Source organism: Panthera tigris, chromosome B3, assembly GCF_018350195.1.
Source record: "Panthera tigris isolate Pti1 chromosome B3, P.tigris_Pti1_mat1.1, whole genome shotgun sequence".
NCBI classification, from domain to species: domain Eukaryota; kingdom Metazoa; phylum Chordata; class Mammalia; order Carnivora; family Felidae; genus Panthera; species Panthera tigris.
This window is the reverse complement of record NC_056665.1, coordinates 34,897,221-34,921,593: the sequence shown is the minus strand read 5'-3', so window position 1 is coordinate 34,921,593 and position 24,373 is coordinate 34,897,221. Positions and strand designations below refer to the sequence as shown.

At 44.9% G+C, this 24,373-nt stretch overlaps 1 protein-coding gene across 1 annotated transcript in view; it reads left to right on the top strand.

Moving 5' to 3' along the window:
• LOC102955708 overlaps positions 1-24,373 on the top strand; it is a 30,893-nt gene that overhangs the window by 4,258 nt on the left and 2,262 nt on the right. Inside the window, exons 4-6 of the mRNA XM_042989210.1 lie at positions 12,371-12,451; positions 15,331-15,444; positions 23,656-23,830. Coding sequence (XP_042845144.1) covers positions 12,371-12,451; positions 15,331-15,444; positions 23,656-23,830 — 370 coding nt within the window. The remainder of the gene's footprint in view (positions 1-12,370; positions 12,452-15,330; positions 15,445-23,655; positions 23,831-24,373) is intronic.

Below are 24,373 nucleotides of genomic sequence, written 5' to 3'. Positions count from 1 at the left end.
GTTGGGAGATGCCTGCTGATAACAATCTGATGACAGTGGCAACAAGCCGATGAAGACCATTCCTTAGGACCATAAAGAACTGACACACAAAATCAGAAGTGTACACATAAAAAGATCCCTTTTGAAACAGGAAAATCTTCCAGACAAACTCCGGTTATGAACTTCGTGTCCAATGACTTCCCTCCTCACTTTTAGAGCTTCCTGCCACTCCGGGTAGCCCAGGGAACTCAGCCAACAAAGCCCCGTCAAAATTCCTTGGAGGGAACCATGGTCTCCCGGCTCAGATGCCAGGGCATAGCTGCCAGAGCCACGTGTGGCCATGGGGTCATGAAGAAGGGCACCCCCAGCCACGACTCCTACAGCAGCCCCAGGAATGTGAGCCCCAGTTCTCACACCCTTTTCTCTTGCCACATTCAAAACTAAAACACGTTGCATGAGAGAGCTTTTAAAAAATAAATAATAGGTCATCTTTGGCACTAATTTAAAAACGATCTGCATCTCTAGTAAGCTCTCCGATGACCCCATTCTGGAAAATCTAGAGTAAGAAGAAGAAAAGTGGGAAGAAAGGGTGGCTTCTGCTCCCTAGAACCATAGGCACTTGTGTGAGTTTTCTTAGTTACTCAGCTCAAAAACTTGTAGGGATGTCAGTTCCCTCTTACAGAACCTTCTCTAATTTCTCCCATGGAGAAATTATCACTCTGCTATAGCGATCGTTAAGTCTGCTAGCTATCTCCCAAAGAGGCCTGCTTTCCGTCTATCTCTCTGTCCTCCGTGGCATTTACAGACTGCCTTTCACCTACAACACACCAAATGTGCCATGGGTTTCAATATTGAAAAAGGGAGCAAAAGAGCAGGGAGGGGCATGGTCAGCAACTTCTTTGGCATAATTGAGCTTACACCTAAAAAAAGCAGTTGAGATACTCAGTTATTTCTTTGAATCCAGGTTTAATGTTGAAAGAGAAAGAAGGAAAGAAAGAAAGAAAGAAAGAAAGAGAACAACACGTTTCATTTGGTGAAAAGTAACTTCTGTTATCAAGTCTTGATTATACAAAGCTCTAGAAACACCAATGGCTTCGCTTTAATGAGATCAATGGCCCTAGGTACACATGGTTCAAAGGCAGAAGCTCTTGATTGCCTCTTTTAAAAACAGTCTTCCTTTTCCTGGAGCCCAGATAAACATAAAGCATTTGGTTCAGGGATCAGTAACTGTCTGACTCCACAGTAAACTTTCCTGGACCTTGGGGTTTTCTTATCTTGGCTAGGATACCAGGATATGCACAAACAGTGAGCCAAAGACTCCCAAGATTCCAGCACTCCTGAATAAGTAGATAAAGAAAGCTTCTTGCTTTTGAGTTGAAAATATGGCCGATAAAGACTATCTCCATAGAATTTAAATGAAATTTTTACTTTTTCTCCTTATAATTTTTGCCTTCCGGATCTTCAGGGGAATTTTTAAATTCTGGCAAGGTATCAGTAAATACTCTGGATTGAATAACTAAATTACTGATAAATTATGTGACTGGTACACTCCATGCCAATCTTTGCTAATGAAAAAACATTGCAGATAAAATAACTCAAGGTAAATCTCATATTCAAATGCACTTGGTAAGTGGCCCAAGCTTTATGATGCACGTTTAACAATGATCTTACAATTACTTAAATTAAAATTACTATTGACCTGAGGCACCTGGGTGGTTAGTTGGTTGAGCATTGAACCCTTGATTTCGGCTTAGGTCATGATCCCAGGGTTGTGGGGAGCCTGCTTAAGAGTCTATCTCTCCCTCTGCCCCTCCCCCACTTGTGTCCTATGTGCCCTCTCACGCGCTCTCTCTCTCTCTCTCTCAAAAAAAAAAAAAAAAAAAAAAAAGGACTATAGTGATTTAATTATCCCAAAAGAAAGGCTATAGGCACCATACTGGATAGGTAGATGTTCTAACAAAGTTGTATGTAAACACAGCTTATTATATTTCATATATATTATATGACATATATATGACACATATATATTATATGTGTAAACACATATATTATATTTCATATTACATATGATTGTGTATTATTTTATATACATTTTTTTTTTAGTTTTTTTTTACATTTATTTATTTTTGAGGAACATTTTGAGGAACATTTATTTATTTTTGAGACAAAGCCTGAGCGGGGGAGGTGCAGAGAGAGAAGGAGACACAGAATCCGAAGCAGGCTCCAGGCTCTGAGCAAGCGGTCAGCACAGAGCCTGATGTGGGGCTCGAACCCACAAACCGTGAGATCATGACCTGAGCTGAAGTCGGAGGCTTAACCGACTGAGCCACCCAGGTGCCCCTATTTTATATATTTTTAATGTACTATTTGGAATTTTCATAAAATATCTTTACAATTTCATATATCTTTATGTAAGTCCTGATTTTTATATAAAAATTATATCGATATAAGTGTAGATAAAACATGTATTTTTAAAAATTTAATCTTAAAAATGAGTTCCTAGGGCACCTGGGTGGCCCAGGCAGTTTAGCATCTGACTCTTGGTTTAGGCTGAGGTCATGATCTCACAGTTGCCGAGATTGAGCCCCTAGTCAGGCTCTGGGCTGACAGCAAAGAGCCTGCTTGGGATTCTCTCTCTCCCTCTCTTTCTGCCCCTCCCCTGTTCCTGCTGGCTCTCTCTCTCTCTTAAATAAATAAATAGAACTTTTAAAAATGAGTTCCTTGCACAATATTATACAGGATTTATAGATGGATGGATGGATGGATGGATGGATGGATGAATTTGGTTACCAAAAGTCTCAGACTTCTGCTTTTTGGAAAAGAATAGTTGATTAAAAATTTTTCCTGCATGCCCCTTCTTCAAAACGACTTGCATCAATGTTTAAATTAGCATAAAAATTAAAATATAATTTATACCAAATTGGCGATATTTAATTACAATGCTGATTTGAGAGAAATTTTTTAATTAAAATATGATTCTTAAATACTGCAACTTTATTCCACTTTGCCTATAAGCCATTAGGGCTCTTTTAAAAGCATACATTATTCAGAGACGTTTGTCCACTATTCCACCCTCATAGATAACCCACATATATATTCTTTACATCATCTGTATCAGTTTAGTACAAGCATCAAGAGATATTCAATAATAATTGATCAGTGTATGCTTTTCCTATGGCTATTTTATGAATGCTGTTGCCACAAGCAAATATTCAAAATAACTAATAAATTAAAATACCAATACATCCTGGACTTCAAAAGAGTTACGTTTTAATTTTGCCATGCTAAGGAGAAGCATGTATGTATTATACTCTGTAAACTTCAAAACCGTCCCTAACCCAAACAACAATTAAGAACAGTTCCTTTGAACCTTCAAGGGGCGTGGTCCGTGGATCTCCGGAAGATCAAGGCACAGCATTTTAAAGCTAAGCTAAAAGGCATGTTTCTTCCACTACTGAGACGCAGAGCTCTGAAAGAATAATAAACTCTCACGATCCAACGTCTTAGCTCATAACTCTGAAGTGACACTCATCAAGTCAACAAATGCCAATAAGCCTGAAAACCTTACCACCCAGAGGGTTGGGCTCCCACGAAGCAAGTAAACCCTAACTGAGTAACCTTGGGGAATTCCCAAATATGAATCACAGCAAATCACCCAACAACGATAAAGGTTGCTCCCGCTCCGACATGAACACATATAGCCAGAAAGCCCCCGTTCACGAGCACACTATGCAAGGCAACACTATCCAGCCTATGGCAGAATGTCAACACGTTTGCATGCTTTTGTCTAAACGACACTTCTCTCCAGAAAGGAGTTGAAGTGACTTACAACAAATGTCATTGCCATGCTTCCCATAACAAAAGTAGGAAATGAGCCTGAGGAAGGGAGAATTTGTGTTCGCTGTTGGAACAAAGATTACTGCTGTCCTTGAGTCTGAAATGTGGTTTTCAGCTTCCTAAGAGCCAGGCCAAAACAAAACTGGGAACAATCAGTGACAGCTTTAATAGGGAAAAGGAAAAGGTGAAGCAAGTTCTCAATGGAGGTAAAGTTTTCCTGATGCTGCCTTCCAAAAGAAATTTCTCGTGTGGGTGTGGCTTTCTATGTGGGGCAGGGAACAGTATAGCAGCCGGTCTCCTCAACGATACTAACTATTGTATTTAGAAATACCTTTGTTGGGCGTCCAGAACGTTCATTCATTCACACAGCAGTTGTTGGTTAGTCACAGGTGATGTGTGAGGCAACGCTAGGGAAACAGCAGGGGCCAAAATAGTCAAAGGGTCCACTGGTTCTCATGAGCTGGATTCTAGCAAGGCTGGTGGGAAGGAGACAAAACAGATGAGTGGACAAGATAAATGCAGACGGTAGATATGAGGAAAATGCAAAAAGTAACATGCTGGAGAATAAGCTCCCGTAGATTCGGTGCTCAGGGAAGTGCTTTGGGGAGAAGTGACTGAACTAAGGTCTGAATGACAGAAAGGAGGCTGCCCCATTTAGATGTGAAAGCAGAACGCTCCAGGCAGGGGAAAGAGCAAATGCCAAAGTACAAAGGGGCGGTCCAGCTTGGCAATGTTGCAGGAGCATATGGAAGGCCAGTGTGGCTGAAGCATAATGGGCGAAAAATATGAGCCAGATGAGTTTGGAGAGGCAGCCTGGGGCCAACACAAGTAGGGATTGTAGGCCAAAGTGAGGATTTGGGATGGTTTTCTAATGGAAAGCTAATGAAGATTTCCTGATAGGAAGCTAATTAAGCAGGGGATGATGGGGTCTTATTTATATCCTGAAAAAAATCTTCCTGCTTCTAGGGAAAGAATTGATCATAAGTGACTAGGAGGGAAAGCAGGAGGGCATGAACAGGATTGGGATACAGTCTAGAAATAGAAGTGACTTCCTAGTAGACTGGATCTGGAGAGGGAAACCTGAGGCAACGAGGTGGTTGGAGATACCACTTACTGAGTGGGGATGACATTGGGAACTATGTTTTGAAGGGAAAGCCAGGGGTTCTATTTTGGTCATGCTGGTCGGAGCTGCCCACTGGGGAGCCAAGGGAGGAGATATTAAGTAGGCGGCTTAAATAGCTAGAGTGAAACTCCTTGGGGAGGGGGCTAGAGACACAGCCTTGGGAATCCTGGGCAAATGCATAGAGCTTAAGGCCATGGGACCAGATGAGATCTATCATGGGAGAAAAAGGCCAAGGGCCAAGACATGGGCACTGCAAATTTTAGAGAGCGAGCAGAGGAGAAGGTCCCGCATAGGAGACAGACAGGGATGGCCAGAGGGCAGGCAAAAAACCAGAGTGTGGTGCTCCACAATCAAGGGAGGGTGGTTTTTCAAAGGCAGAATACTGCAGAATACTGCAGAGAGATGGACGAGCATGAAGACAGTTGAGTGACCATTGGGTTTGGCATTATGGATGCCGCTAATGACAAAACAGCTCCCGGCGGGAAAGAGAAGCCTGAGTAAACTGGGTTCGAGAGAGAATGGAAGGTAATGAGGTAGAGGCTATGACCAGTGCGGTGTGAAGGAGAGCAGAGAAGGGGATAGTAGCTGGAAAGTGGCAAGGGAACCACAGAAGGCTTTGTTTTTTTAAGAACTACTAAAACTTTTTTGTAGGCTGGGAGAATGAACCAGTCAAGGAGAAAGACTGAAGAAGGACTGAAGAAGGGGAACACAGATGGGAGTTAAGCTCTTGAGAAGGTAAAAAAAAAAAAGGGGGGGGGGTTGTGATCCTTTAGATAGGAGCTTGGACATGCCATCTGCAATAACACGAGTGAAGACAAAAAATACAGGTATAGACGCACAAAGGTCGCTATATTTGTGGAAGGAAAAGAAGAAGGTCTTTACTGTCATCATTGCTTCTGTTTTCCTGCGAATCAGACCATCAGTTAAAAGGAAGATGGGCAATGAGGACACAGGGCGTTTGGATGTTTCAGGAGAACAAGAAGGTACGAAGTAGCCAACATTTCTCAGTCTTACAACTCTGAAATATCAACCTGATCTGACTGATCTACTAAATCCGCCTTGTTATTCTGAGTGTATGAAGATAATGTCTCCACTGATCTCTTTCTACCTGCAAAACAATCCGCTTAGATAGGGACACCCAATATCTCAACTACCAGGCGGCAAACATTGGTTTATTCGTGTTCCTAAGCTATAAAGGGATGGGTCAAAGTATTTGTTCACCAAAGCATTCCATCTCACCCTTTTGTGTGTGCGCTCCTTACAGCTCAATACCTGCCACTATTACTACACAATAAGTAAAAGTTTGTGAGATATTGCCATGTGCCCAGCACCGTGCCGAGTCCTTTACGTGTTGTTTTTTTAATACTCCCCGCAAGTAAATGAGCAGTATGTACCATTATTCCAGTTTTAAGAATGATGATGCGGAAGCTGACATAGGCTAAATTACATCAATATTAGAGAAGGGGCGGGACAGAGAGTCAGCAATTATTAATCATGCCATGTAGTTATAAATGGAGTTGTGTAAACAAACGGAAAACCAAAGCCTAATCAGGGATTCCCAGTTGTAAAGAATTTGCTCATAGAGAAAAAACAAAAACAACAAGACAAAAAACACACAACAAACGATAAAGTCAAAACTTAAATAAAATGACCTGTAAGTGATTTGCTATAGAAAATTAAAATACTTCAGAGAAAAAGACCAAAACTGGAAAATGGGAATTTAGAAACCCGTGTTGACAAAACTGGGTCTGTTGAAAAAGAAATTCAACCCCTGCTGTACTGGTAAAATGTCTGATAGCTGACTTTTTTGGTGGTGGTCAGCTGGTGGGGGTGGGGGGAGGTTTGTAGTAACTGTCAACTTCCAACTCTCACCATGGAGAGACAGCAGTGTGACGTCAGCCGGCTCAAAAAACAAAAATCCTTTGAAATTTACCAGTCGGCTCTTGTGAGGTCACCCCAGCACACCACGGGAGGCAGTTAGAATGAATCCTTCTGGAACCACCAGAACTCATGTTCCCTCCGGCAGGTCTAGCAAGATCTCAGACTGTCAGCTGTCCGAGATTATAGCCCCCCCACCCCAGGAGCCAAGTCAATGAAATAAAAAGAGAACTCCAGCCCCGAATTATGCTGAGTCTAATGTATTTTTGATACTAGGGTTAGGAAAAGTATAACAGACCAGCTTGCTTTAGTCTTTGCATTTTGCTGGTACTTCCTCTTTTTCCCAAAATATGGAAAAGATGAAGTGAAGAAGATGTAATCACATCTAGAGGTTCAGAGTAGTCATTTCCTGGGTAACTCCGGGTCTACGTCCTCAAGCAGGAGTCATGGCTTCTTCCAGCAAGTGCCCAGGAAGTCAGTGTTGATTTATTGGATAATGTAAGTGACTGAGTTTTCTGAATGAAAACAATTCAGACACAGATTTAGCTTAATGCCATTTTAAACAAAGGATTCGTTGACCTTCTGGTTTCAGGTTTAAGAATATGAATACTCATGGGGCACCTGGGTGGCTCAATCGGTTGAGCTTCCAACTTCTGCTCAGGTCACGATCTCACAGTTCATGGGCTCACGCCCCGCATCGGGCTCTGTGCTGACAGCTCAGAGCCTGCTTCCGATTCTGTGTCTCCCTCTCTCTCTGCCCCTTCCCCATTCATGCTGTCTCTCTCTGTCTCTCAAAAATGAATAAACGTTAAAAAAAATTTTTTTTAAAGAATATGAATACTCACAAAAGCGGTGCATTTATAAAGTCATGGGTGATTGTCGTGTGAACTTTCAGAATTATGTATTTGCAGTTTCATCTCTGAGTCAAGTCGGAACAAGTTTGGTGGAGAGTGCCAGGTTGAAAAATGACTCTGAGGTAGACTCAAGCTTTCAGACATGTTCCCTAAGGGTTGTTTTTTCAATTGTTTGCTCTTTGTTTTTAATATTAATGTTCCTGACATCATAAAAGCACTGCATTCTAAATAAAAAATCAAAACATTCAAGAGCCCAGTCAATGCTGTCCAAAACTGAGATTCTAGATAAATATCTCAAGCAACTAGTGGTGTAAACAGCATCATTAAAAACAAGGAGAATCAGGGGCGCCTGGGTGGCTCAGTCGGTTAAGCGTCCGACTTCGGCTCAGGTCACGATCTCGTGGTCCGTGAGTTCAAGCCCCGCGTCGGGCTCTGTGCTGACTGCTCAGAGCCCGGAGCCTGTTTCACATTCTGTGTCTCCCTCTCTCTCTGACCCTCCCCCGTTCATGTTCTGTCTCTCTCTGTCTCAAAAATAAATAAACGTTAAAAAAAGAAATTAAAAACAAAACAAAACAAAGAGAATCAAGCAACAGGAGAGCTAGTGATTAAGAACATTCATTTGTTCACTCATTGAATATTTACTGGGTGCTTCTTAAGTGCCAGGCATAGTTCAGACTCCCTGAGACTGATCGTTCTTCCTAAAGAACAAAGATCCAGATGTGAAAAGCACTAGGGTAGCTGAAACAGAATGGAAAAAAAGGGCAACAGATAGAGATAGCCTGAGGGACGGAAGGTGGGGCGGGGATCCAGATCCTGTAGTGCCTGGTAGGATAATGTGAGGGCTTAAGGCTTTTCTGGGAGGGACATGGGAAACCATATCATGGTTTTGCAGTAATCCAGGCAAGAGGCAATGGTGAGCAGACCAGGGTAGTAGCAGTAGAGAAGTGGTCAGATTCTGGATATATTTGAAGGTTGAGCCAATTAAAATTCCTGATAGACTGATATGAAACGCAGTCAGTTATGAATCTGAGCACTTGGAAGTTGTCTACTGAGATGGGGAAGGCTGTGGACAGAGTAGGTTGTCAGAGGCATGGTGGGATAGGGCAGACCAGGGGTTCGGTGTTAGACATGTTCCCTATGAGATGTCCATTACATATCCAAGTGGAGATGGCAAGTGGGAGGCTGGATGTATAAATCCGGAGCCCAGGACAGAGGTCTGGGATGGAGAGATAAACTTGGCTGTGGTCAGCATGTAGTTGGCATGAGACTATATGAGGTCACCAAAGGAAGAAATACAGCTACAGAAAAGAGGGCCAAGGACACTCTAGGACATTCCAATATGAACGGGTTGGGAGAAGATAAGGAACAAAGGAGATAGATATGGAAAAGTGACATCCGGTGAAAGAAAAACCAAAAGAGTGTGGGGTCCTGCAAACCAAAAGAAGGAAGTGTGTCTAGAAGGAGGGCATGATCAGCCGTGTCAATGTCGTTAACCAGCTGCACCATTAGAGACTGAAAATTACCAGTGGATAATCTGAAAACTGGAGAGACTAACAGGAAGTTTCCAAATAAATTTTGATGTACACAGCTCCATGCACACACTCCAAACTTGGCCCTTTTATTATGCTGTTCACATGTTTCTCTCCACATGTTTCTTGTTCAAGAAACAATTTTGTGAGTTTCTTGAAGATAGGGACTTTGTCTTATTCAACTTTATATGCCTTAGCCTAATCCAATGTATCCAGTTTACTGTTGCCGACCACAAATTTATGACCACAAATTTAGTGGCTTAAAACAACGCAGCTCTGGGGCACCTCAGTTGATTAAGTGTCCAACTCTTGATCTCAGCTCAGGTCATGGGTTCTCAACCCACGGTTCGTGGGTTTGAGTCCCTCATCAGGCTCCGCACTGTCAGTACGGGGCCTGCTTGGGGTTCTCTCTCTCTCTCCCTCTCTCTATCTCTATCTCTCTACCCCAATCACATGCTCTCTGTCTCTTTCTGTCTGTCTCTCTCTCCCAAAATAAATAAATACATTTAAAAAAAAGTCACAGTTCTGTAAATTAGAGGCCAGACACAGGTCTCACTGGGCTAAAATCAAGGTGTCCATGGAGTGTTCATTTCTGTTTTTTCCAGCCTTATTCCATGGTTGGTGGCCCCTTCCTCCATCTTCAAAGCCACATCTCCCTCTCACTCTGAAATCAACTGGGAGACAGTCTCTGATTTTAAGGAGGCATATAATTACATTTCTCCACCCCCCAATTATCCAGGGTAACATCTCCATCTCGAGGTTCTGAATTGAATCACGTCTGCAAAGACCCTTTTGCTTCGTAAGATAGCATATTCACAGGCTTCTGAGGATTAAGACAGGGCCATCCCTGGAGGTCATTACTCTGCCTATCATACCAAGTGACTGACACATAGATAAGCAGGCATTTGGAATACAAAGCTTCTACAGTTTTCCTTTTGACATTTATCACACTGCATCAAAGGCCTAAATTCCTCAAAAGACTGCACTCCCTCCAAGAGCGGATATATTACACCTTCGTTCTTTACTGTATTCCCAACACTTAACACAGGTCAAGAAATAGGTGCTTAATTAATATTTGTCGAATGAATGAATAAGTGAGCAAACCTATTCTTTCCCGTCAGCTGCTAGAGGGGAAATCTCCTCTCTGAGTTTAGCAGATAATGTCTGAACCTTTCAAGAGAAATAGGGCTCCTTCTCCAGGAACAGGTTTTTACCTTCCTTGTCCTCTCTTACGTCTGATCTAACAGGCTATGCGTGGTCTAGCTCGGCATAGACAACTTCTCTACATAACATGGAAGTGTCCCAAGACAGACTTTTCTACACCTTGCTTTTTCATTTGATGAGGTCAATCTTTCCGACAGCTGCTTAGGATGCCATTATTAAACAGAAATGCAAGAACTTAGGACACCTTTATAAATAGGGCGCTAAGGTGGTAACTCGAATGTGGTAGGATTTCAGGCATCGGAGGCAGAGAGAATGTGACCCGTCCTGTGTGGAAAGGACACAGAAAGAACCGGAGTGGGGGGGGGGGGGTGGGACAGGGTACAGCCGGAAGCCCAGATGTGGGTCGCAGGCAGATCTTAAAGAATGTTAACATAGAGAAGGCTGCAACAACCAGAAGGCACCCAAAGAAACCTGGATGCAAGGAGAGGGAAGGCCAAGGGAGCCGGAAGAATGGGCACTGAGGGCTCTTCACAACCCATTGCCACCCACTCAACCAGGTGCATCTTCCTCTGCCCCCTAAGTGTCTCCACCCCTTGGAGCAGATGCGGGTCCTCTCCGCACCCCCACCCCTCGGCGAGCGAGCACATTCCTCTGCTCACATCCTCCTGCTTCCCGGGATGCATCGGAAACCATGGAGCACACCCTCCTGCCTGGGCTGTCACCTACCCAGGTTTCCGGGTTCCCCTCACCCGACTGGTATTCCTGCCACGTCTCTGAACTTCCTTCAGTCATTCTCTGGATCCACGTTCGTATTAGTTTCCCAGGATTGCTGTAACAAGTACCACAAGCTTTGTGGCTGAACACAACCGAGACGTACGGTCTCACGGTTCTGGAGGCTAGAAGTTCAAAAGCAAGGGGTCCGCAGAGCCATGCTCCTTCTGAAACCTGTAAGGGGGACTCCTTCCTTGTCTCTTCCAGCTTCTGGTGTTTGTTGGCAGTCCTTGGCTCATGGCTACGTCACTCCGATCTCTGCTTTCCTTATCACACGGCTATCTCCCTGTGGGCCTCTACCTTGTCTTTTTTTCTGAGCGTCTCCTCCTCTTGTCAGGAGACCAGTCACATCAGATAAAGGGCCCACCTGCTCCAGCTTGACCGCATCTTAATTAAACTAACTATATTTGCAGTGACCTTATTTCCAAACACGGTCACGTTCACAAGCATGTGAACCCCCTGGTTCAGGAGTAGGATCTACTGCATCCTACAGTGGGGAGGGATGCAGTTCAACTTAGAACATCCTCCTAGAAAACCACGGTCTACAGAGACCCCCTCAGAATGCACAAGATAATCCTTTGAGGAAAGAGAAGAAAATATTAAAATTCTGTTTAATTTATTTTTTTTTAAAGGCAATAGGCCTTCTTAATGTTTACTGTGTTACCGATACTGGTGATTTCCCCCATGTTCTATCTGTCAGCATCCCATGTCCTGCCCTATGAGTCCTGGGGGCATAGCAGAGGGAATAGCAGACACTTCCAAGTAAAGAAGGGGTTGATGGAAGGACCCCTGCGTCTTGTGTGAGTTCAGTGTATCCCTGCATATTGCAATTTACGTGAGTCAGGATAACATCCAGGTGACCACTTTTATAAAAACAACACGTTTATACGGCAGAATCTTTACAATGCTTGGTACTGAGATAAAGCACGACCAGGGAATTACTCTAAAATGCAATCGAAAGACGAGGTTCTACTTTATTTTACAAAATTAAAGATTTTCCAATTCTGCTCACCTTTTCTGTCCTGTGATGACTAGTAAGTAGCACGCTGCCTAGCAAATATCGTTGGGGAAAAAAATGAAAGTCTGGGAGCCGCAACTAGAAAACCATCGTAAAGCTAGGCGTTGCATGGGGGGGATGGGCTAAATGGGCGATGGGCGTTAAGGAGGGAGGGCACTTGTTGGGATGAGCACTGGGTGTTATACGGAAGTGATGAATCACCGAATTCTATTCCTAGGTCTTCTGTGGAAGCATGCACTGGAAAATCTCCACCTGCTGGCAAAGAGATGCATGGGGAAAGGCGTCAAGTGGGAAACAGGTAGTCTCCAAAAAGGATCTTTAACTTCGTGGTTGGCCCCACACCATCTGGGGTTTTGAAACTATATTAATTGCATGACCAGGCACCTTGAAGCCAAGAAACTGGCATTAAAATTGTTTGTAAGGGTGCCTGCGTGGTTCAGTCGGTTGGGCGTCTGACTTCGGCTCGGGTCATGATCTCACGGTTCTTGGGTTGGCACCTGCGTCGGGCTCTGTGCTGCCAGCTCGGAGCCTGCAGCCTGCTGCGGATTCTGCGTCTCCCTCTCTCTCTGCGCCTCCCCTGCTTGCCCTCTGTGTCTCTCTCTCAAAAACAAACATTAAAAAAATATTTTTAAAAAAATATTTTTAATCTACTTTACACTCCTGGCAGAAGCAAACTAAAGCAAAGTAAAACCAACTCGGAGGGACACAACCTCAACCTAGGTTGGATATGATTCTTTTCAATACAGTTTTTTTTCATGAGTAAAATAGCTGCCGGGTTAAAAACTAGTTGAGTTGTGGGAGTCCAGGTTAGAGGTTCTGGCACATGGGTGGGAGTGGGGTAGAAACTAGGAGGCGGATTGAAAGATTTTAGAGGATCTCAGTAGCCTTTGAGGACTGATACGAATGTTTGAGGTGGGGGGCGGCGGTGAGAATGAAACCATAAGAATGACTTCCTGGTTTTTACCTTGCACCCCTGGGTGAAAGAATGTTGTCTTATGCTAAGAGGGCAAGCAGGAGTGGAAGCAGCTTTGTGGGGTAAGAAAGTTCGTTCAGCTCAGGACACGTTGAGCTAGAATTGCCTATTCCGGCCTGGAGCTGAAGATAAAAACTCAGACAGATGTTGTCAGCAGATATAAATGGTAATCTGAGCCACAGGAATGGATAGGAAGGGCCAGGAAGTACAGCTTTTAGAGGATGCGTGGAGAAACAGAGGCCAACCAAGAGAGGTAGGAGGAAAGTCAGCAAACTCTCGGGTCACAGAGGCCAAATATCAGTAAATATTAAATACAAGCAATATTGACCAAGGTCAATAGCCACTTGCCTTCTGTCATCCCCACACAGGGCACAGCTTGTCGAAACACTCAGAACACTTCTGAGCCACACCTCTGCCCAATTTTCACTCATGAGAGAGCAAATAAACCCGACGCACCCGACACAGCAAGGCTGTGTTTGCACCATTGATCGCAATTATTCGGGACATTTATTTGTTCTTCTTTTTTGGTATTTCAAAGTTTCAGTTAACGTGCAGAGCAAGAGTGATGATTACAACAGTGAATCCTCCACACTAGCAAATGGTCAACCCATTGATATGAGAACCACGGGTTTGCCTAAATGATGGCGGAAGGTCTGTATAATGACGTTTCCTCCAAATGAGGCTGTCCAGGATCCAGTGACTCAGAGGTCCTGTGTGCTGATCTCCCTATCATCAGTCTGTGTGCATTACACATGTGTTGGCAACGGGCTGAGTTCGGACATTAGGCTAGCAAATTTGGGGTCACGGGACTTGTGGCCACATCTTGGCCTATTCCCTCAATATTTGCCCATTGTTCAACGTTCTTCTCAAATTGGGATTCCAACACACATCTTTCCTTGACCATTTCAGCCTGTGGATGTTTCTCCTTCCTACAACCTTCTATCACATTTTCTCATTCACCTGGTTCTTCCTAGCATTTGCTTTGAGATTCCCTCCATTCTTGATCTTACTTCTCTGAGTTATTTGTTGTCATTTGGAAGGCTAGCGAAGGCCTTGACAACTTTTATTCATTCCCCTGGAAGCTCAGATGTACCTACATCCTTGGCATAGTTGTTACTAATAACTTATCACTACTTACATAATTGTAATTAAAACATATTTATAATCATATATAAGCATAATTATGGCATGCTCAGAGTTTTAAAGTCAAAGGTCTTCCTCCCCAGGACTGTTTTGTGTTGTGTTGTGTTGTGTTGTGTTGTGTTGTGTTGTGTTGTGTTGTGTTGTTTCTGAAGCAATTCATTAATTATTGAGGAATAGAGGTGAGGAGATCATAGAGTAGGCTAAGACCATGTCTAGGCTAGGTACCATACAAATGATTTACTTCTTTCATACATTTGAACGTTAAAAAACAGGACTGAATCAAAGAATCATATATTATAGAATGATAATGTGCCAGTCATCGATTTGTCACATCTCATCTGCAAATCTACCCTTCATTGCCCAACATGTGGTACTGGGGTGGGAGCCTGAAAATATTTCTCTTTACCCGATGATGGCATGATGTTACGCTTTGTCAGTAGAGGGTTCTGGAAGGACACCGCAGGAGAGCGGTAGAAAGGGACTTCTCTTCCTGGTTCTGACATGCTTTCTTCTTTCTCGTGTGCCTTACCTGCGGCAGGGGGCCAGGGGATGGGGCACACGCACCTCAAGCAAGTTTCCGTGCAACCCTCAATGGCAGCTTCTGTGGGCTTCCACAAGCTCCTTAGTGGGCTTCCCAGCAAGACCCACAGCACTCCCAAGGGCAGTTTCTCAACAAATTTCTCTAGTGCCTCAGTGTCATGACTCCTTGCCTGCCTGCCCAGCCCGGTAACACCTCAAAGAATTTCTGTGCCATTCACTGGATTACAGCTACCTGGTCCTCACATCAGCCTTGGGGATAGGGACTCTCCAACTTGTTCCTTCCTTGGATACTCTGTCTCAGCCCGAGGGCAAGCCTGAGGCCGCGCCCTCTAGGTGCTATTCTAATACTCTGCAGAGTTCACTTCACCCCCCAGTAACTAGTTCTCTGTTATTAGTGAATGATTCCGTGTATTGAACTTCCCCTGTTCCAAGTACTGTGTGGTTTCTGTCTCCTAACTGGATCCCAAATCACACAGGTAGAAGGAAAGGGAATCATTTTGTACAACCCCTTCACTTTATAGGTGATGAGATTGAGCCAGAAGTACAAGGAGGTGGACCAGAAAAATAAACGCCTCGCCCAAGTCACACAGCTAGGGAGCAGCAGCATCAGAGGTGGAGGTCACATGATGGTCAATGTAAGTCGTGACTTCACCATACTAACCTGGCACAATAGATGGGCGTTGAGTGAATGGATTAATGGATTAAGGCTCCCAGAGCAATGCTTTGTTAGGGAAACTTGACCAATAGCTTGACTTCAGTCCACAGATGTTCAGGGAATTTGGGGTGATTTCTCGAGGGCATTTGCCCCTCCAGATTCCCGAGCCTCAAACATCCTTGGCCAGAAGGCCTATCTGTGTATCTCAGTGCCCACCCACTGACTTTCCAGATCACCCAGGACGCCTAAATATTCACCAGATGGTGGGAGCTTCCCTGGCCAGGTCCCAACCTAATTGCTTTGTGGTATCCTAGGGAAGACAGCTCTCTGTTGTGGGTGAAAACTAATGACGGTGAAGAAAGCCCCTCCAGAACTTCCCCCATCTCCCACCCGTGCTCACGAAATCCCCACAATCCACAAAGCAATGGTTTGGGTTCTGTAATTAACAGTCTGTCTTTTCCAAGGATGGGTTTTGGCATTGTGGGTGCCAATACACAGACTCTTTGAAGCATTGGCCTGGGCCCAGGAGTTGCTTCTGATTTCTAATTAGGGCGTGTTTAGATAGCAAGAGAAGAAAGGCCAGTCTAGCATTGTGATTAGAATAAGAAGGCGGGTGGGTTAGCCTCAGGCAGACTTGTTTTAGACAAGTAGTTCTGATAAGTTCAGTGAAAGGAAAGGGATTTTCAAGGTAGGAAGATAAAGTGGAAAGAACACTAGCTTTGAAGTCCAGCTCCTAGAGGTCAAGTCCCAGCTATGCTAGGAATTGGTTTTATGAACCTGGGCAAGTCACTTTTCCATTGGAGCCTTAATAGTCTCACCCATGGAAGGTTGACCTACATGATTTCCGGATCCCAGCACTAACATTCTAAGAGATTATAGGATTCAGGGGTTCCTGGAAGGAAATAGGAAAATGCCTCTCCTCTTCATCCACTGCTCCTTGCAAGAAATTGACTCCTGTGTGTTTCCGAGGAAGAGTTATTCTTTTGAAAAATGAGAGTTTCACTTTGTACCTGTCTAGGAAGAAATAACCCACAGTACTTTTTGTATGCATTAATTCATTCAGTTCTTCTCTGAGCACCTTCCAGGGCTGAAGGAGGCAGCCAGGTCCTAATCATCTTTCAGTTCGCACTGAAACTCACTGCATGATTAATCCTATAACCTGTGGAGTTCAGCCATTAAAGAGTCACTTGCTCTCAGAGCCTTAATTCACTAATTCATTAATGCATTCGTGGAGACATTTGCCATGTCTTTATAACTATACTGTCAGATCTCAAGACTAAGAAGTGGATCTTATACTTTGTATCTCCCAGGGTCAAGTTCAGTGTCCTGCGTGTGGTTAGTGCTCAGTTGATGATCTTTAATTGATGGGTCTACTAGCATTGTGGATGTACAAAAGCATGTAAGGGGAAGTTCCTGTGTCCCTTGGTGTGTGATTCCTTGTATATAAATGAAATAGGCCAACAGTTCCCAAACTGTGGACCTTGGTTCCCTTGTAATCTATGGGTTATATTAAGCATCACAAATCCTTATATCTGTAAGATGACTCAGACACAACTCAGAAGGTACATATACTTATTTTATAAATATATATTGTGACTGCCAAATGCATAGCCACTTAAAAACAATTTCATGCTGTCTGTCCTTTGGTCTTCATGAATTTTTAAAATAGGTGCTCAAAGAACACTTATTGTCATGTGAGTGTGTAAACATTTTTTGAAATTAAAAAGGAGAGATTATCATACCCAAATAGGATTGTTTAAACCACTGGCATAGACAGCCAAAATTTAGAAGACAACCTGAATTCTTTAGCATGGTGGTTGGGGGCAGGGAGAGGGGGTGTCAAAAGATTTTTTTTTTCCCTAAAAGAGATGGGATTTGAATCTAGCCTTGAATAATGATTAAGGGTGTTTTTTTTTTAATTTTTTAATGTTTATTTATTTTTGAGAAAGACAGAGCATGAGGGAGGGGTGGCAGAGAGAGAAGGAGACACAGAATCTGAAGCAGCCTCCAGGCTCTGAGCTGTCAGCACAGAACCCGTCACAGGGCTCAAACTCACAGAACAGACTGCGAGATCATGACCTGAACCGAAGTTCGATGCTTAACCAACGGAGCCACCCAGGGGCCCCAATGATGATTAAGTTAATAACAGCAAGATCATATCTAAGGTTAAGTCTTAGATATCAATGTCCCAATGTATGTGGAAAGGGAAAGGCCACAAGACTCATACTTACATGCATTAATTCTCCCCGCGATAGGGCATTATTCTTCAAGAGCAGAAGGTGCACAGATGAACTGGAACACAGGTAGATCCACACCTCCCATTAGTTAACTTACTTTAAGAGCATCCAGAAAATTAGCAAAGACCTGAGAAACCATTCACCCTCGTAATGAATACCAGTCAGAAAACCCTGAAACTTACATTATTAGAATTTTTTAAAGTGCACCTTCTAAGCACTGTAGACAACTGTGCAACATCAGCCACCCCCAAAACTTAGGAGGAAAGCATACGTGTACAAGGAATCATGTAAACAAGGATTGTGCTGAAGTACAGTGAATCGGAGAAATACAGTGAAAGACCGGAGAATCTTTAAGATCTCTTCCTTTCGGGCATGTTTCAGCCTTTTAGATAGAGGTTATGGTGGGCAGGGCACAGCCACCTGTCTCCAGGGAAGCTGGCTGCTGCCACTACTCAGCCCTCCGTTCTAGGAGAGATGGGCAAGGGAGTCGCCCAGGGAGATGAGCAGAGGGAAAGCAGATGGTGGCTTCCCAAGTTAATCTGGGAAAAGTCCCTATTGGTTCTCCTTCCTATAGTCGTTTTGTAAAAGTTGTTTCTCTGCAAGAGGTGACACTTCATTCTTTCCCTTCCCGACCTTTCCCTTTAGGCTAAAATTTGCCAGTGAATCTGATTTCTTTCTTTGAACTTGGTTTGCTCACTTCGAAGTGCTGCCTCTTCACCCCTCCACACTGCTGGGAGATCATGTAAGATGATCCAGCTCTCTTGGAAAGTATTTTGGCATGAAAGATCACAAGGCTTAAAAATATTCGTAGCTTTTTATCTTATAATCCCACTTCTAGAAATTGATCTTAAGGAAGTAATTCTAAATGTCATTAAAGATTCAGGCATAGCGATGTTCATCATCAAGTTGTATAATTCACAATTGCAAAAAATCAGAAGCAACCTCCGAATAGGGGAATAGTAAAGTAAGCCATAGTTCACTGAAACCATAAAACCCTGTGTTAGCAAATGGTCTTTCAAAGTTTGAAGCAAAAACCCGAAGACTGCTTATTTTGCAGAATGGAAGGTGAAGAAATGAGGCACGAAACCGATGGCATCGTAGGATTTCAACTCTGTAGACCAAAAAAAAAAAAAAAAAAAAGAATTGAAAAATACTGAAAAACTTGTATGCTTATCAGAATAAAAAAATGACTCAAACGTCAAGAAACAAGACTGGACAAAATATTAACAAGGAAACCGCTTAGTGATGGAAATAGAAATGTTATTTATTTTCTTTTTCATATTTTTCTGTATTTTCTAAATTACGTATTACTTCTATAAGCTAAGGAAAAAAAGAAACTTAAGAAAGCCCACAGTGCAGGAGACCCCAGCAGGAAGACTATGGTGGGGCTCCCACACCAACTCACCACCCCCACGGTGGCCCCATGCTCATTAGCAGCTCAGTGGCCTGAGCCCGGGGGTGGAAAGTGCTGTCCCCTGCTCGTCACTAAATTTAGACTACAGGTGGCAGGAAGGACACAGGAGGAAGGATAAAGATCCAAGGGGGTGGCTCATTAGCAATTCTCAGGAACCTAAATCCGGGTTGCGCTGGTGAGTGGAAACACCACGTTCAAACATCACAGCCAGTCACTGCCACACTTCATCCTGAGGTGTGCAGGTGGGCTCACTTGTCCCCACAAGCATCACCAGCAAAAAATCAGTCGAGAGAAGGAGACAACTGGACGGGTGACCCCACTAGAGACTTAGGAACGTCTCTGACACTTCCCTGGGCTGCTCCAAAAGCTGGCCGACTCTACCTGCTGGGAGGTCAGATTCCAGTAGATTCCAGGCTGGACAAAACCCCGGGGAACACCTATGAGTTCTTCCCTCCAGTTCAAACATCTGGCATCGAGGTGAAGAGTGAGGGCTGTGGATTGAGCTCTATTTGTCTTCCAGCTCTTCCACCAACTGTCTGGGGGACCGTGGACAAGCTTGCTTGATCTGTGCCTCCGTTTCCCCATTAGCTTTGAGCATAGGACCTGGTATATAGTCGATGCTTGGTAAAAGGTGTTGACTGAATGACAAGGAGTAAGATAGGGTCAGCCTCGCCAAGCAGGCCCAGGGAAGGGTCACAGGGGCTTCTCCCCTTTGTTTGTATTTTTAATTTTTATTTCTGAGAGAGAGAGAGAGAGCAGGGAGGGACAGAGACAGAAGGAGACACACAATCTGAAGCAGCCTCTGAGCCATCAGCACAGATCCTGACACGAGGCTCGAACTCATGAACTGAGAGATCATGACCTGAGCTGAAGTCGGATGCCCAACCAACTGAGCCACCCAGGGGCCCCGGGGCTTCTCCCCTTTGGAAAGAGACATACAGTATGGTGTTGCCTGCCATACTACACCCATACCCCACCTATGACAGGTGAATTCCCTTCTGCCCGTGTAGGCACTTTTCTGGCTTTCCTCTTGGTGGGCAGGCCCAAATTGACAATCCGGTCCACAGTTAGGGATCACTCAGTCTCGTCTCCAGTATCGCCAGCTCAGTTTCATCCAGGATCTGTTCAAACGCTTGTTAAAGAAATAGGGACAAAGTGGAGCTGGAAACATAGAAAAGACCCAGTCCTCATCCTCACCAAAGCTCCTGGTTCAGCCAGGGGCGAGGGAGCTAACTGTGGCTCAACATGCTACGTGTAAAGGGGAAGCCTGAATCCAGGGCTCCCTGGGGGCCTCAGGTCTGGGGTCGGGGAGGCTGTTGGGATGGATGAGGCAAGTCTTCACCTATGCACTGATGCTACAGGAGTAACGGCTAGCCTGACGATCGCATGAGAGCTAAAGGGAGAGGAATGGGGGTCCCTCTGCAGAGGACTGGGGGAGCTGCTCCTTCTGAGAAAGGGAGGATCTGTCTGCTCTGGGGACAGAGTTAAGAGACGCAGGGGCAGAGACAGACAGGAGTCACTAAATACGGGCAGGAGAGTGTGTGCGACGGGGGGAAGAGGGGCTGGAGCACCTGCCCAGGAGGCCAGTATGGGAGTTTCGGAGCTCACGGTGCACAGATGTTGCTTGTAAACAAAGACAGGGCTGAGGTTGGCCTCGGAGCTGTCATAGGATTAAACAGAGACATGCCGCGAGAGAGATCTTAGGTGCAGGGAGCAGAGGGCATCTCTGGGGAAGAAGCCCAGGACTCAAGAATTCGCAGGGAGAGTTTTGTTGGCTCGGGCAGAGGGGTGGTCAAGAGCTCGACTGGCGGGGAGCATGCGCGGTGGCGGGTTTGGGTTGGCGGGGCGGTGGGAACTGCTCTTCTCCATCGGTCTCACAATCTCGATTTCCTTTAGCATTGTTCCATCTTAGTCTCAACCATGATGTTATTATATTATCCGTAAAAATGTGGAAAAGCCCCCCACCCCCGTTTCCCACCACCCCTACCCTACGATACTGCCTCTGGTCACACACTGCGGGGTCGAGGCTTAAGCCAAGTATAACCCGCCCACAAAGATGCAGGGGGCCCCAGGGGACCTTAACCATTAAAGGAAAAATAACAGCACATCAAGGCGTTCCCAAGGGGCCAGCCAAGAGATGCCGAAGCCCACGCAGACTTCTCCAAGGGTAGAGTGGGGTGGGAGAGCTTCCCTTGAGGGGGCCTGAGGGGAAAGATAAACAGAAAGGAAAAGCAGCATTCAGAGGAGAGGAGGAGAGAGGAGAGGCCACCCCCAAATGTGGCAAGAACGTCTGAGTGGCCTGCAGGATGGGACCGTTCATTGAGACCTCTCAGTCATACTGAATCTCTCCATGTCCCCCAAACCCACACAGTCTGTGGTACCGTAGTGGTTCCCTTTCAACCACTAAAGTAGACGTCGGGCCACATGAAGAGCCAGCTGCAGTGACCAGGCCACACTGGGCCACAGTGGGCCACACTGGGAATTCAAGCAGAGGAGGGCACATGTAGTTGGCTTAACGCCTGGCTGGGCTTTGTGGATGCAGGGGCGGGCGTGCCCGTGTGTGTGTGCCCATGTGTGTGCGTGTGTGTGTGTGTGTGTGTGCATGCGTGTGTAAAATGGAGCTTGCCCGCCAGCAGATCAGGCCCACCAGCAGCAACTGCCCCGGCAATTGGGGATTAAGGGGCTTCCTGCGAGGCCAGTGTAGCTAATTTAAGTCATCTGTCTGCTGAAACTTAGTTAAAATGAAGTTTTAGTAGGATTCTTCCTGTGCGCTCTGTGGTTAAACAGAAATTCCTTTGAAATGATGTCTGAAGAGTGAGTCAAAACAAGGCCGAAAGCTAGGGATGAGTAACTCCAGGCCAGAGCCTGAGCTGGGTGGAGAGGATATTTACGAGGAGCACACAGGCCAGAGTGGCTTGGAGATGCTGGTCCCTCCAGCTCTGGACCCAGGGCGTGGCCTCTGCTCCCTCCCCATCCTGGTCAAATAATCACCAGTCATTGATCCTATGTTGATGTGCTGCATCTGGAACCAGCAGGCCTGCGCTCTGGTTCGTGGGCCGTCCATTCCCCTGTCCTACCACCTTTTATTATTCTCCCAGTTCCTTAGGCCAATCTCTGGGTTTCATTTTCCTAGCCTATGAAAATCGAGAAGCTGTGAGCAATTTGATGTCTGGGAATGTATCCCACCCCCCCAAAAAAAAGCATTGAGAATTAATGCAAATATTTAGCGGCATGAATGTTCATTACAGCACTGCTATTAATAGAGAAGAAGTTGGAATAACCTGTGTCCAGCAGCAGGGGACTGGTTAAACAAGGTTAGTAGTTTAGGTAGTAGGATTATACACAGGCATTAAAATGATGTTAAGAAACATATCTACAGAGCAGAAAATATTAGGTAAAAGGGGAAAATATCACCAAAAAATGGTTTATATAGGATGAATTCATTTCTATTTTAAAAAGGTACATCCGTATGTGTATATGAAATATATATTACATATAACTTATTAATCATAGTATAACATTTATTATACATCTTATATGAAGCATATATTCTATTCTGCATTATATTATATATAATAACACAAATATATATTTTTACCTAGGAGGGTCTTCTAATGATCTAATATGGTGCTGATAGTGTAAAGTATTATCCAGATTATAGAATCCAAATTTGACTTCTGGGAATGTATCCAGAAAAAGCCTTAAGAATTTATGCGCTTTACCTAGAGGGCTATTTTAATGATCTATCATGCTTTTGCCAGTGGTTGTTTAAAGTAAGTGAGATTATGGGTATTTGACCATAATCACCAGTGTAGGATCCTATGTTGATGCCGTGGAAAAAAGTCTAATGCCAGTGGTGTTCTAACGCCAGTGTCAAAGCCCTGGAGGTATCCTTCCCATAGCAACAAGATCTTTTTTTTAATAATTGACCACACCCTTTGTATTCAAAGCCTAGCACAAGGGCTCCGGGAGCTAGAATGTCCACCTCACATGTACCTCAATGCTTTCTCTCTGCCTCCTTCCTACAAAGCTTTTGGGTCACCAGAGTTGGTAGAGTCTATCCGTCACGCCAGCCTGATCAAGCGGTAGTGCCTTCCTCAAGGGTTTTACTACACAGGACTCTAACCTTCCATCGTCAACCAGAAAGACCTCCATGTCTGCCACACAGAGGAATGGGGGCAAGCCGTGACGTCACCATTTCTCACTCTCCCTGACCTACATACACCATGAGAATGTGGATACTTCTCCAGTCCCAGCTTTCCAAAAGGTTCCTGTGCTCCAGGGTTGGTGGTAAAGAAAAGCCGCTCTCTCGAGGAAGATGAGCTCGGAGAGGAGGTGACACGTGCTGTCAAAGCAATGTCTCATCCCGAACCTTCTAGCAGCACGTCGTCTCCTGCCTCTACCGTTCCTCCAATGGCTTCCAATGGCTCCTCCTCCAAGCCTTCTTCGACATTCATTTTGAATTTCTCTTGAATCACATTTTGTTTTGAGGAGGGGGGGGCAGTCACAGTGAAATTGGCTCTGGGCCTCTGTTTTCCAGCAGGAGGACGCTGGCTGGATTCTCTATGGGCTGGGAGTTGGAACTTCAAAGAGAATTCACCGTCTTCTCCTGGCAACAGAAGATGTAGGAGCCCGGACCTGGAGGACATGTTTGATGTTTTCCCCTCATTCTTTCTTCGTGGACGCAAAGTACAGCGAGTTTACAGTGGCGATGAGTAAGTAAGGTGTCAAGTGGAAAACCCCAGAAGGGTTTTTAAAACAGGCTTCCTAGAGCTGAGGAGAGCATACAGCTCTATTCATGACGGTGTGACCTTCTGGACAAGCCGAGATCTGGAATGGGAAACCGGAGCTCCGCCTCCAGCCTTGTCCCTCACGGGGAAAGTCACTTCCCCCTCTCTGGGCCTCAGTTTCCTGATCCGTTACCCGCCCTGCCCACCTCAAAGGGTTTGGGGGAAGAGGTGATGAGAGAAAGGATGTGAACGGGCTTTGAAAAGAAGGCTCAAGAGCTGTGTAAATGGAAGGGGTGACTGTTTGTTTTCACAAGTGGAGTTGTCTCTTTGCCATTGCCACTGGAGAGGCTGTTCGGGCCGTAAGTATTTGACCTCTGAGCTTTGCTCAGACTGGAGCAGCTGTGGGTGGCAGGAATGCAGGGAGGGAGGAAATATCAGAGTTAGCCAGCATGGGCCTCAGTCTCAGAGTTGGCCAGGCTTCTAGAGGGGAAAAAAAATCTCAAGTAGCTCTTTGTGGTCATGAAGAAT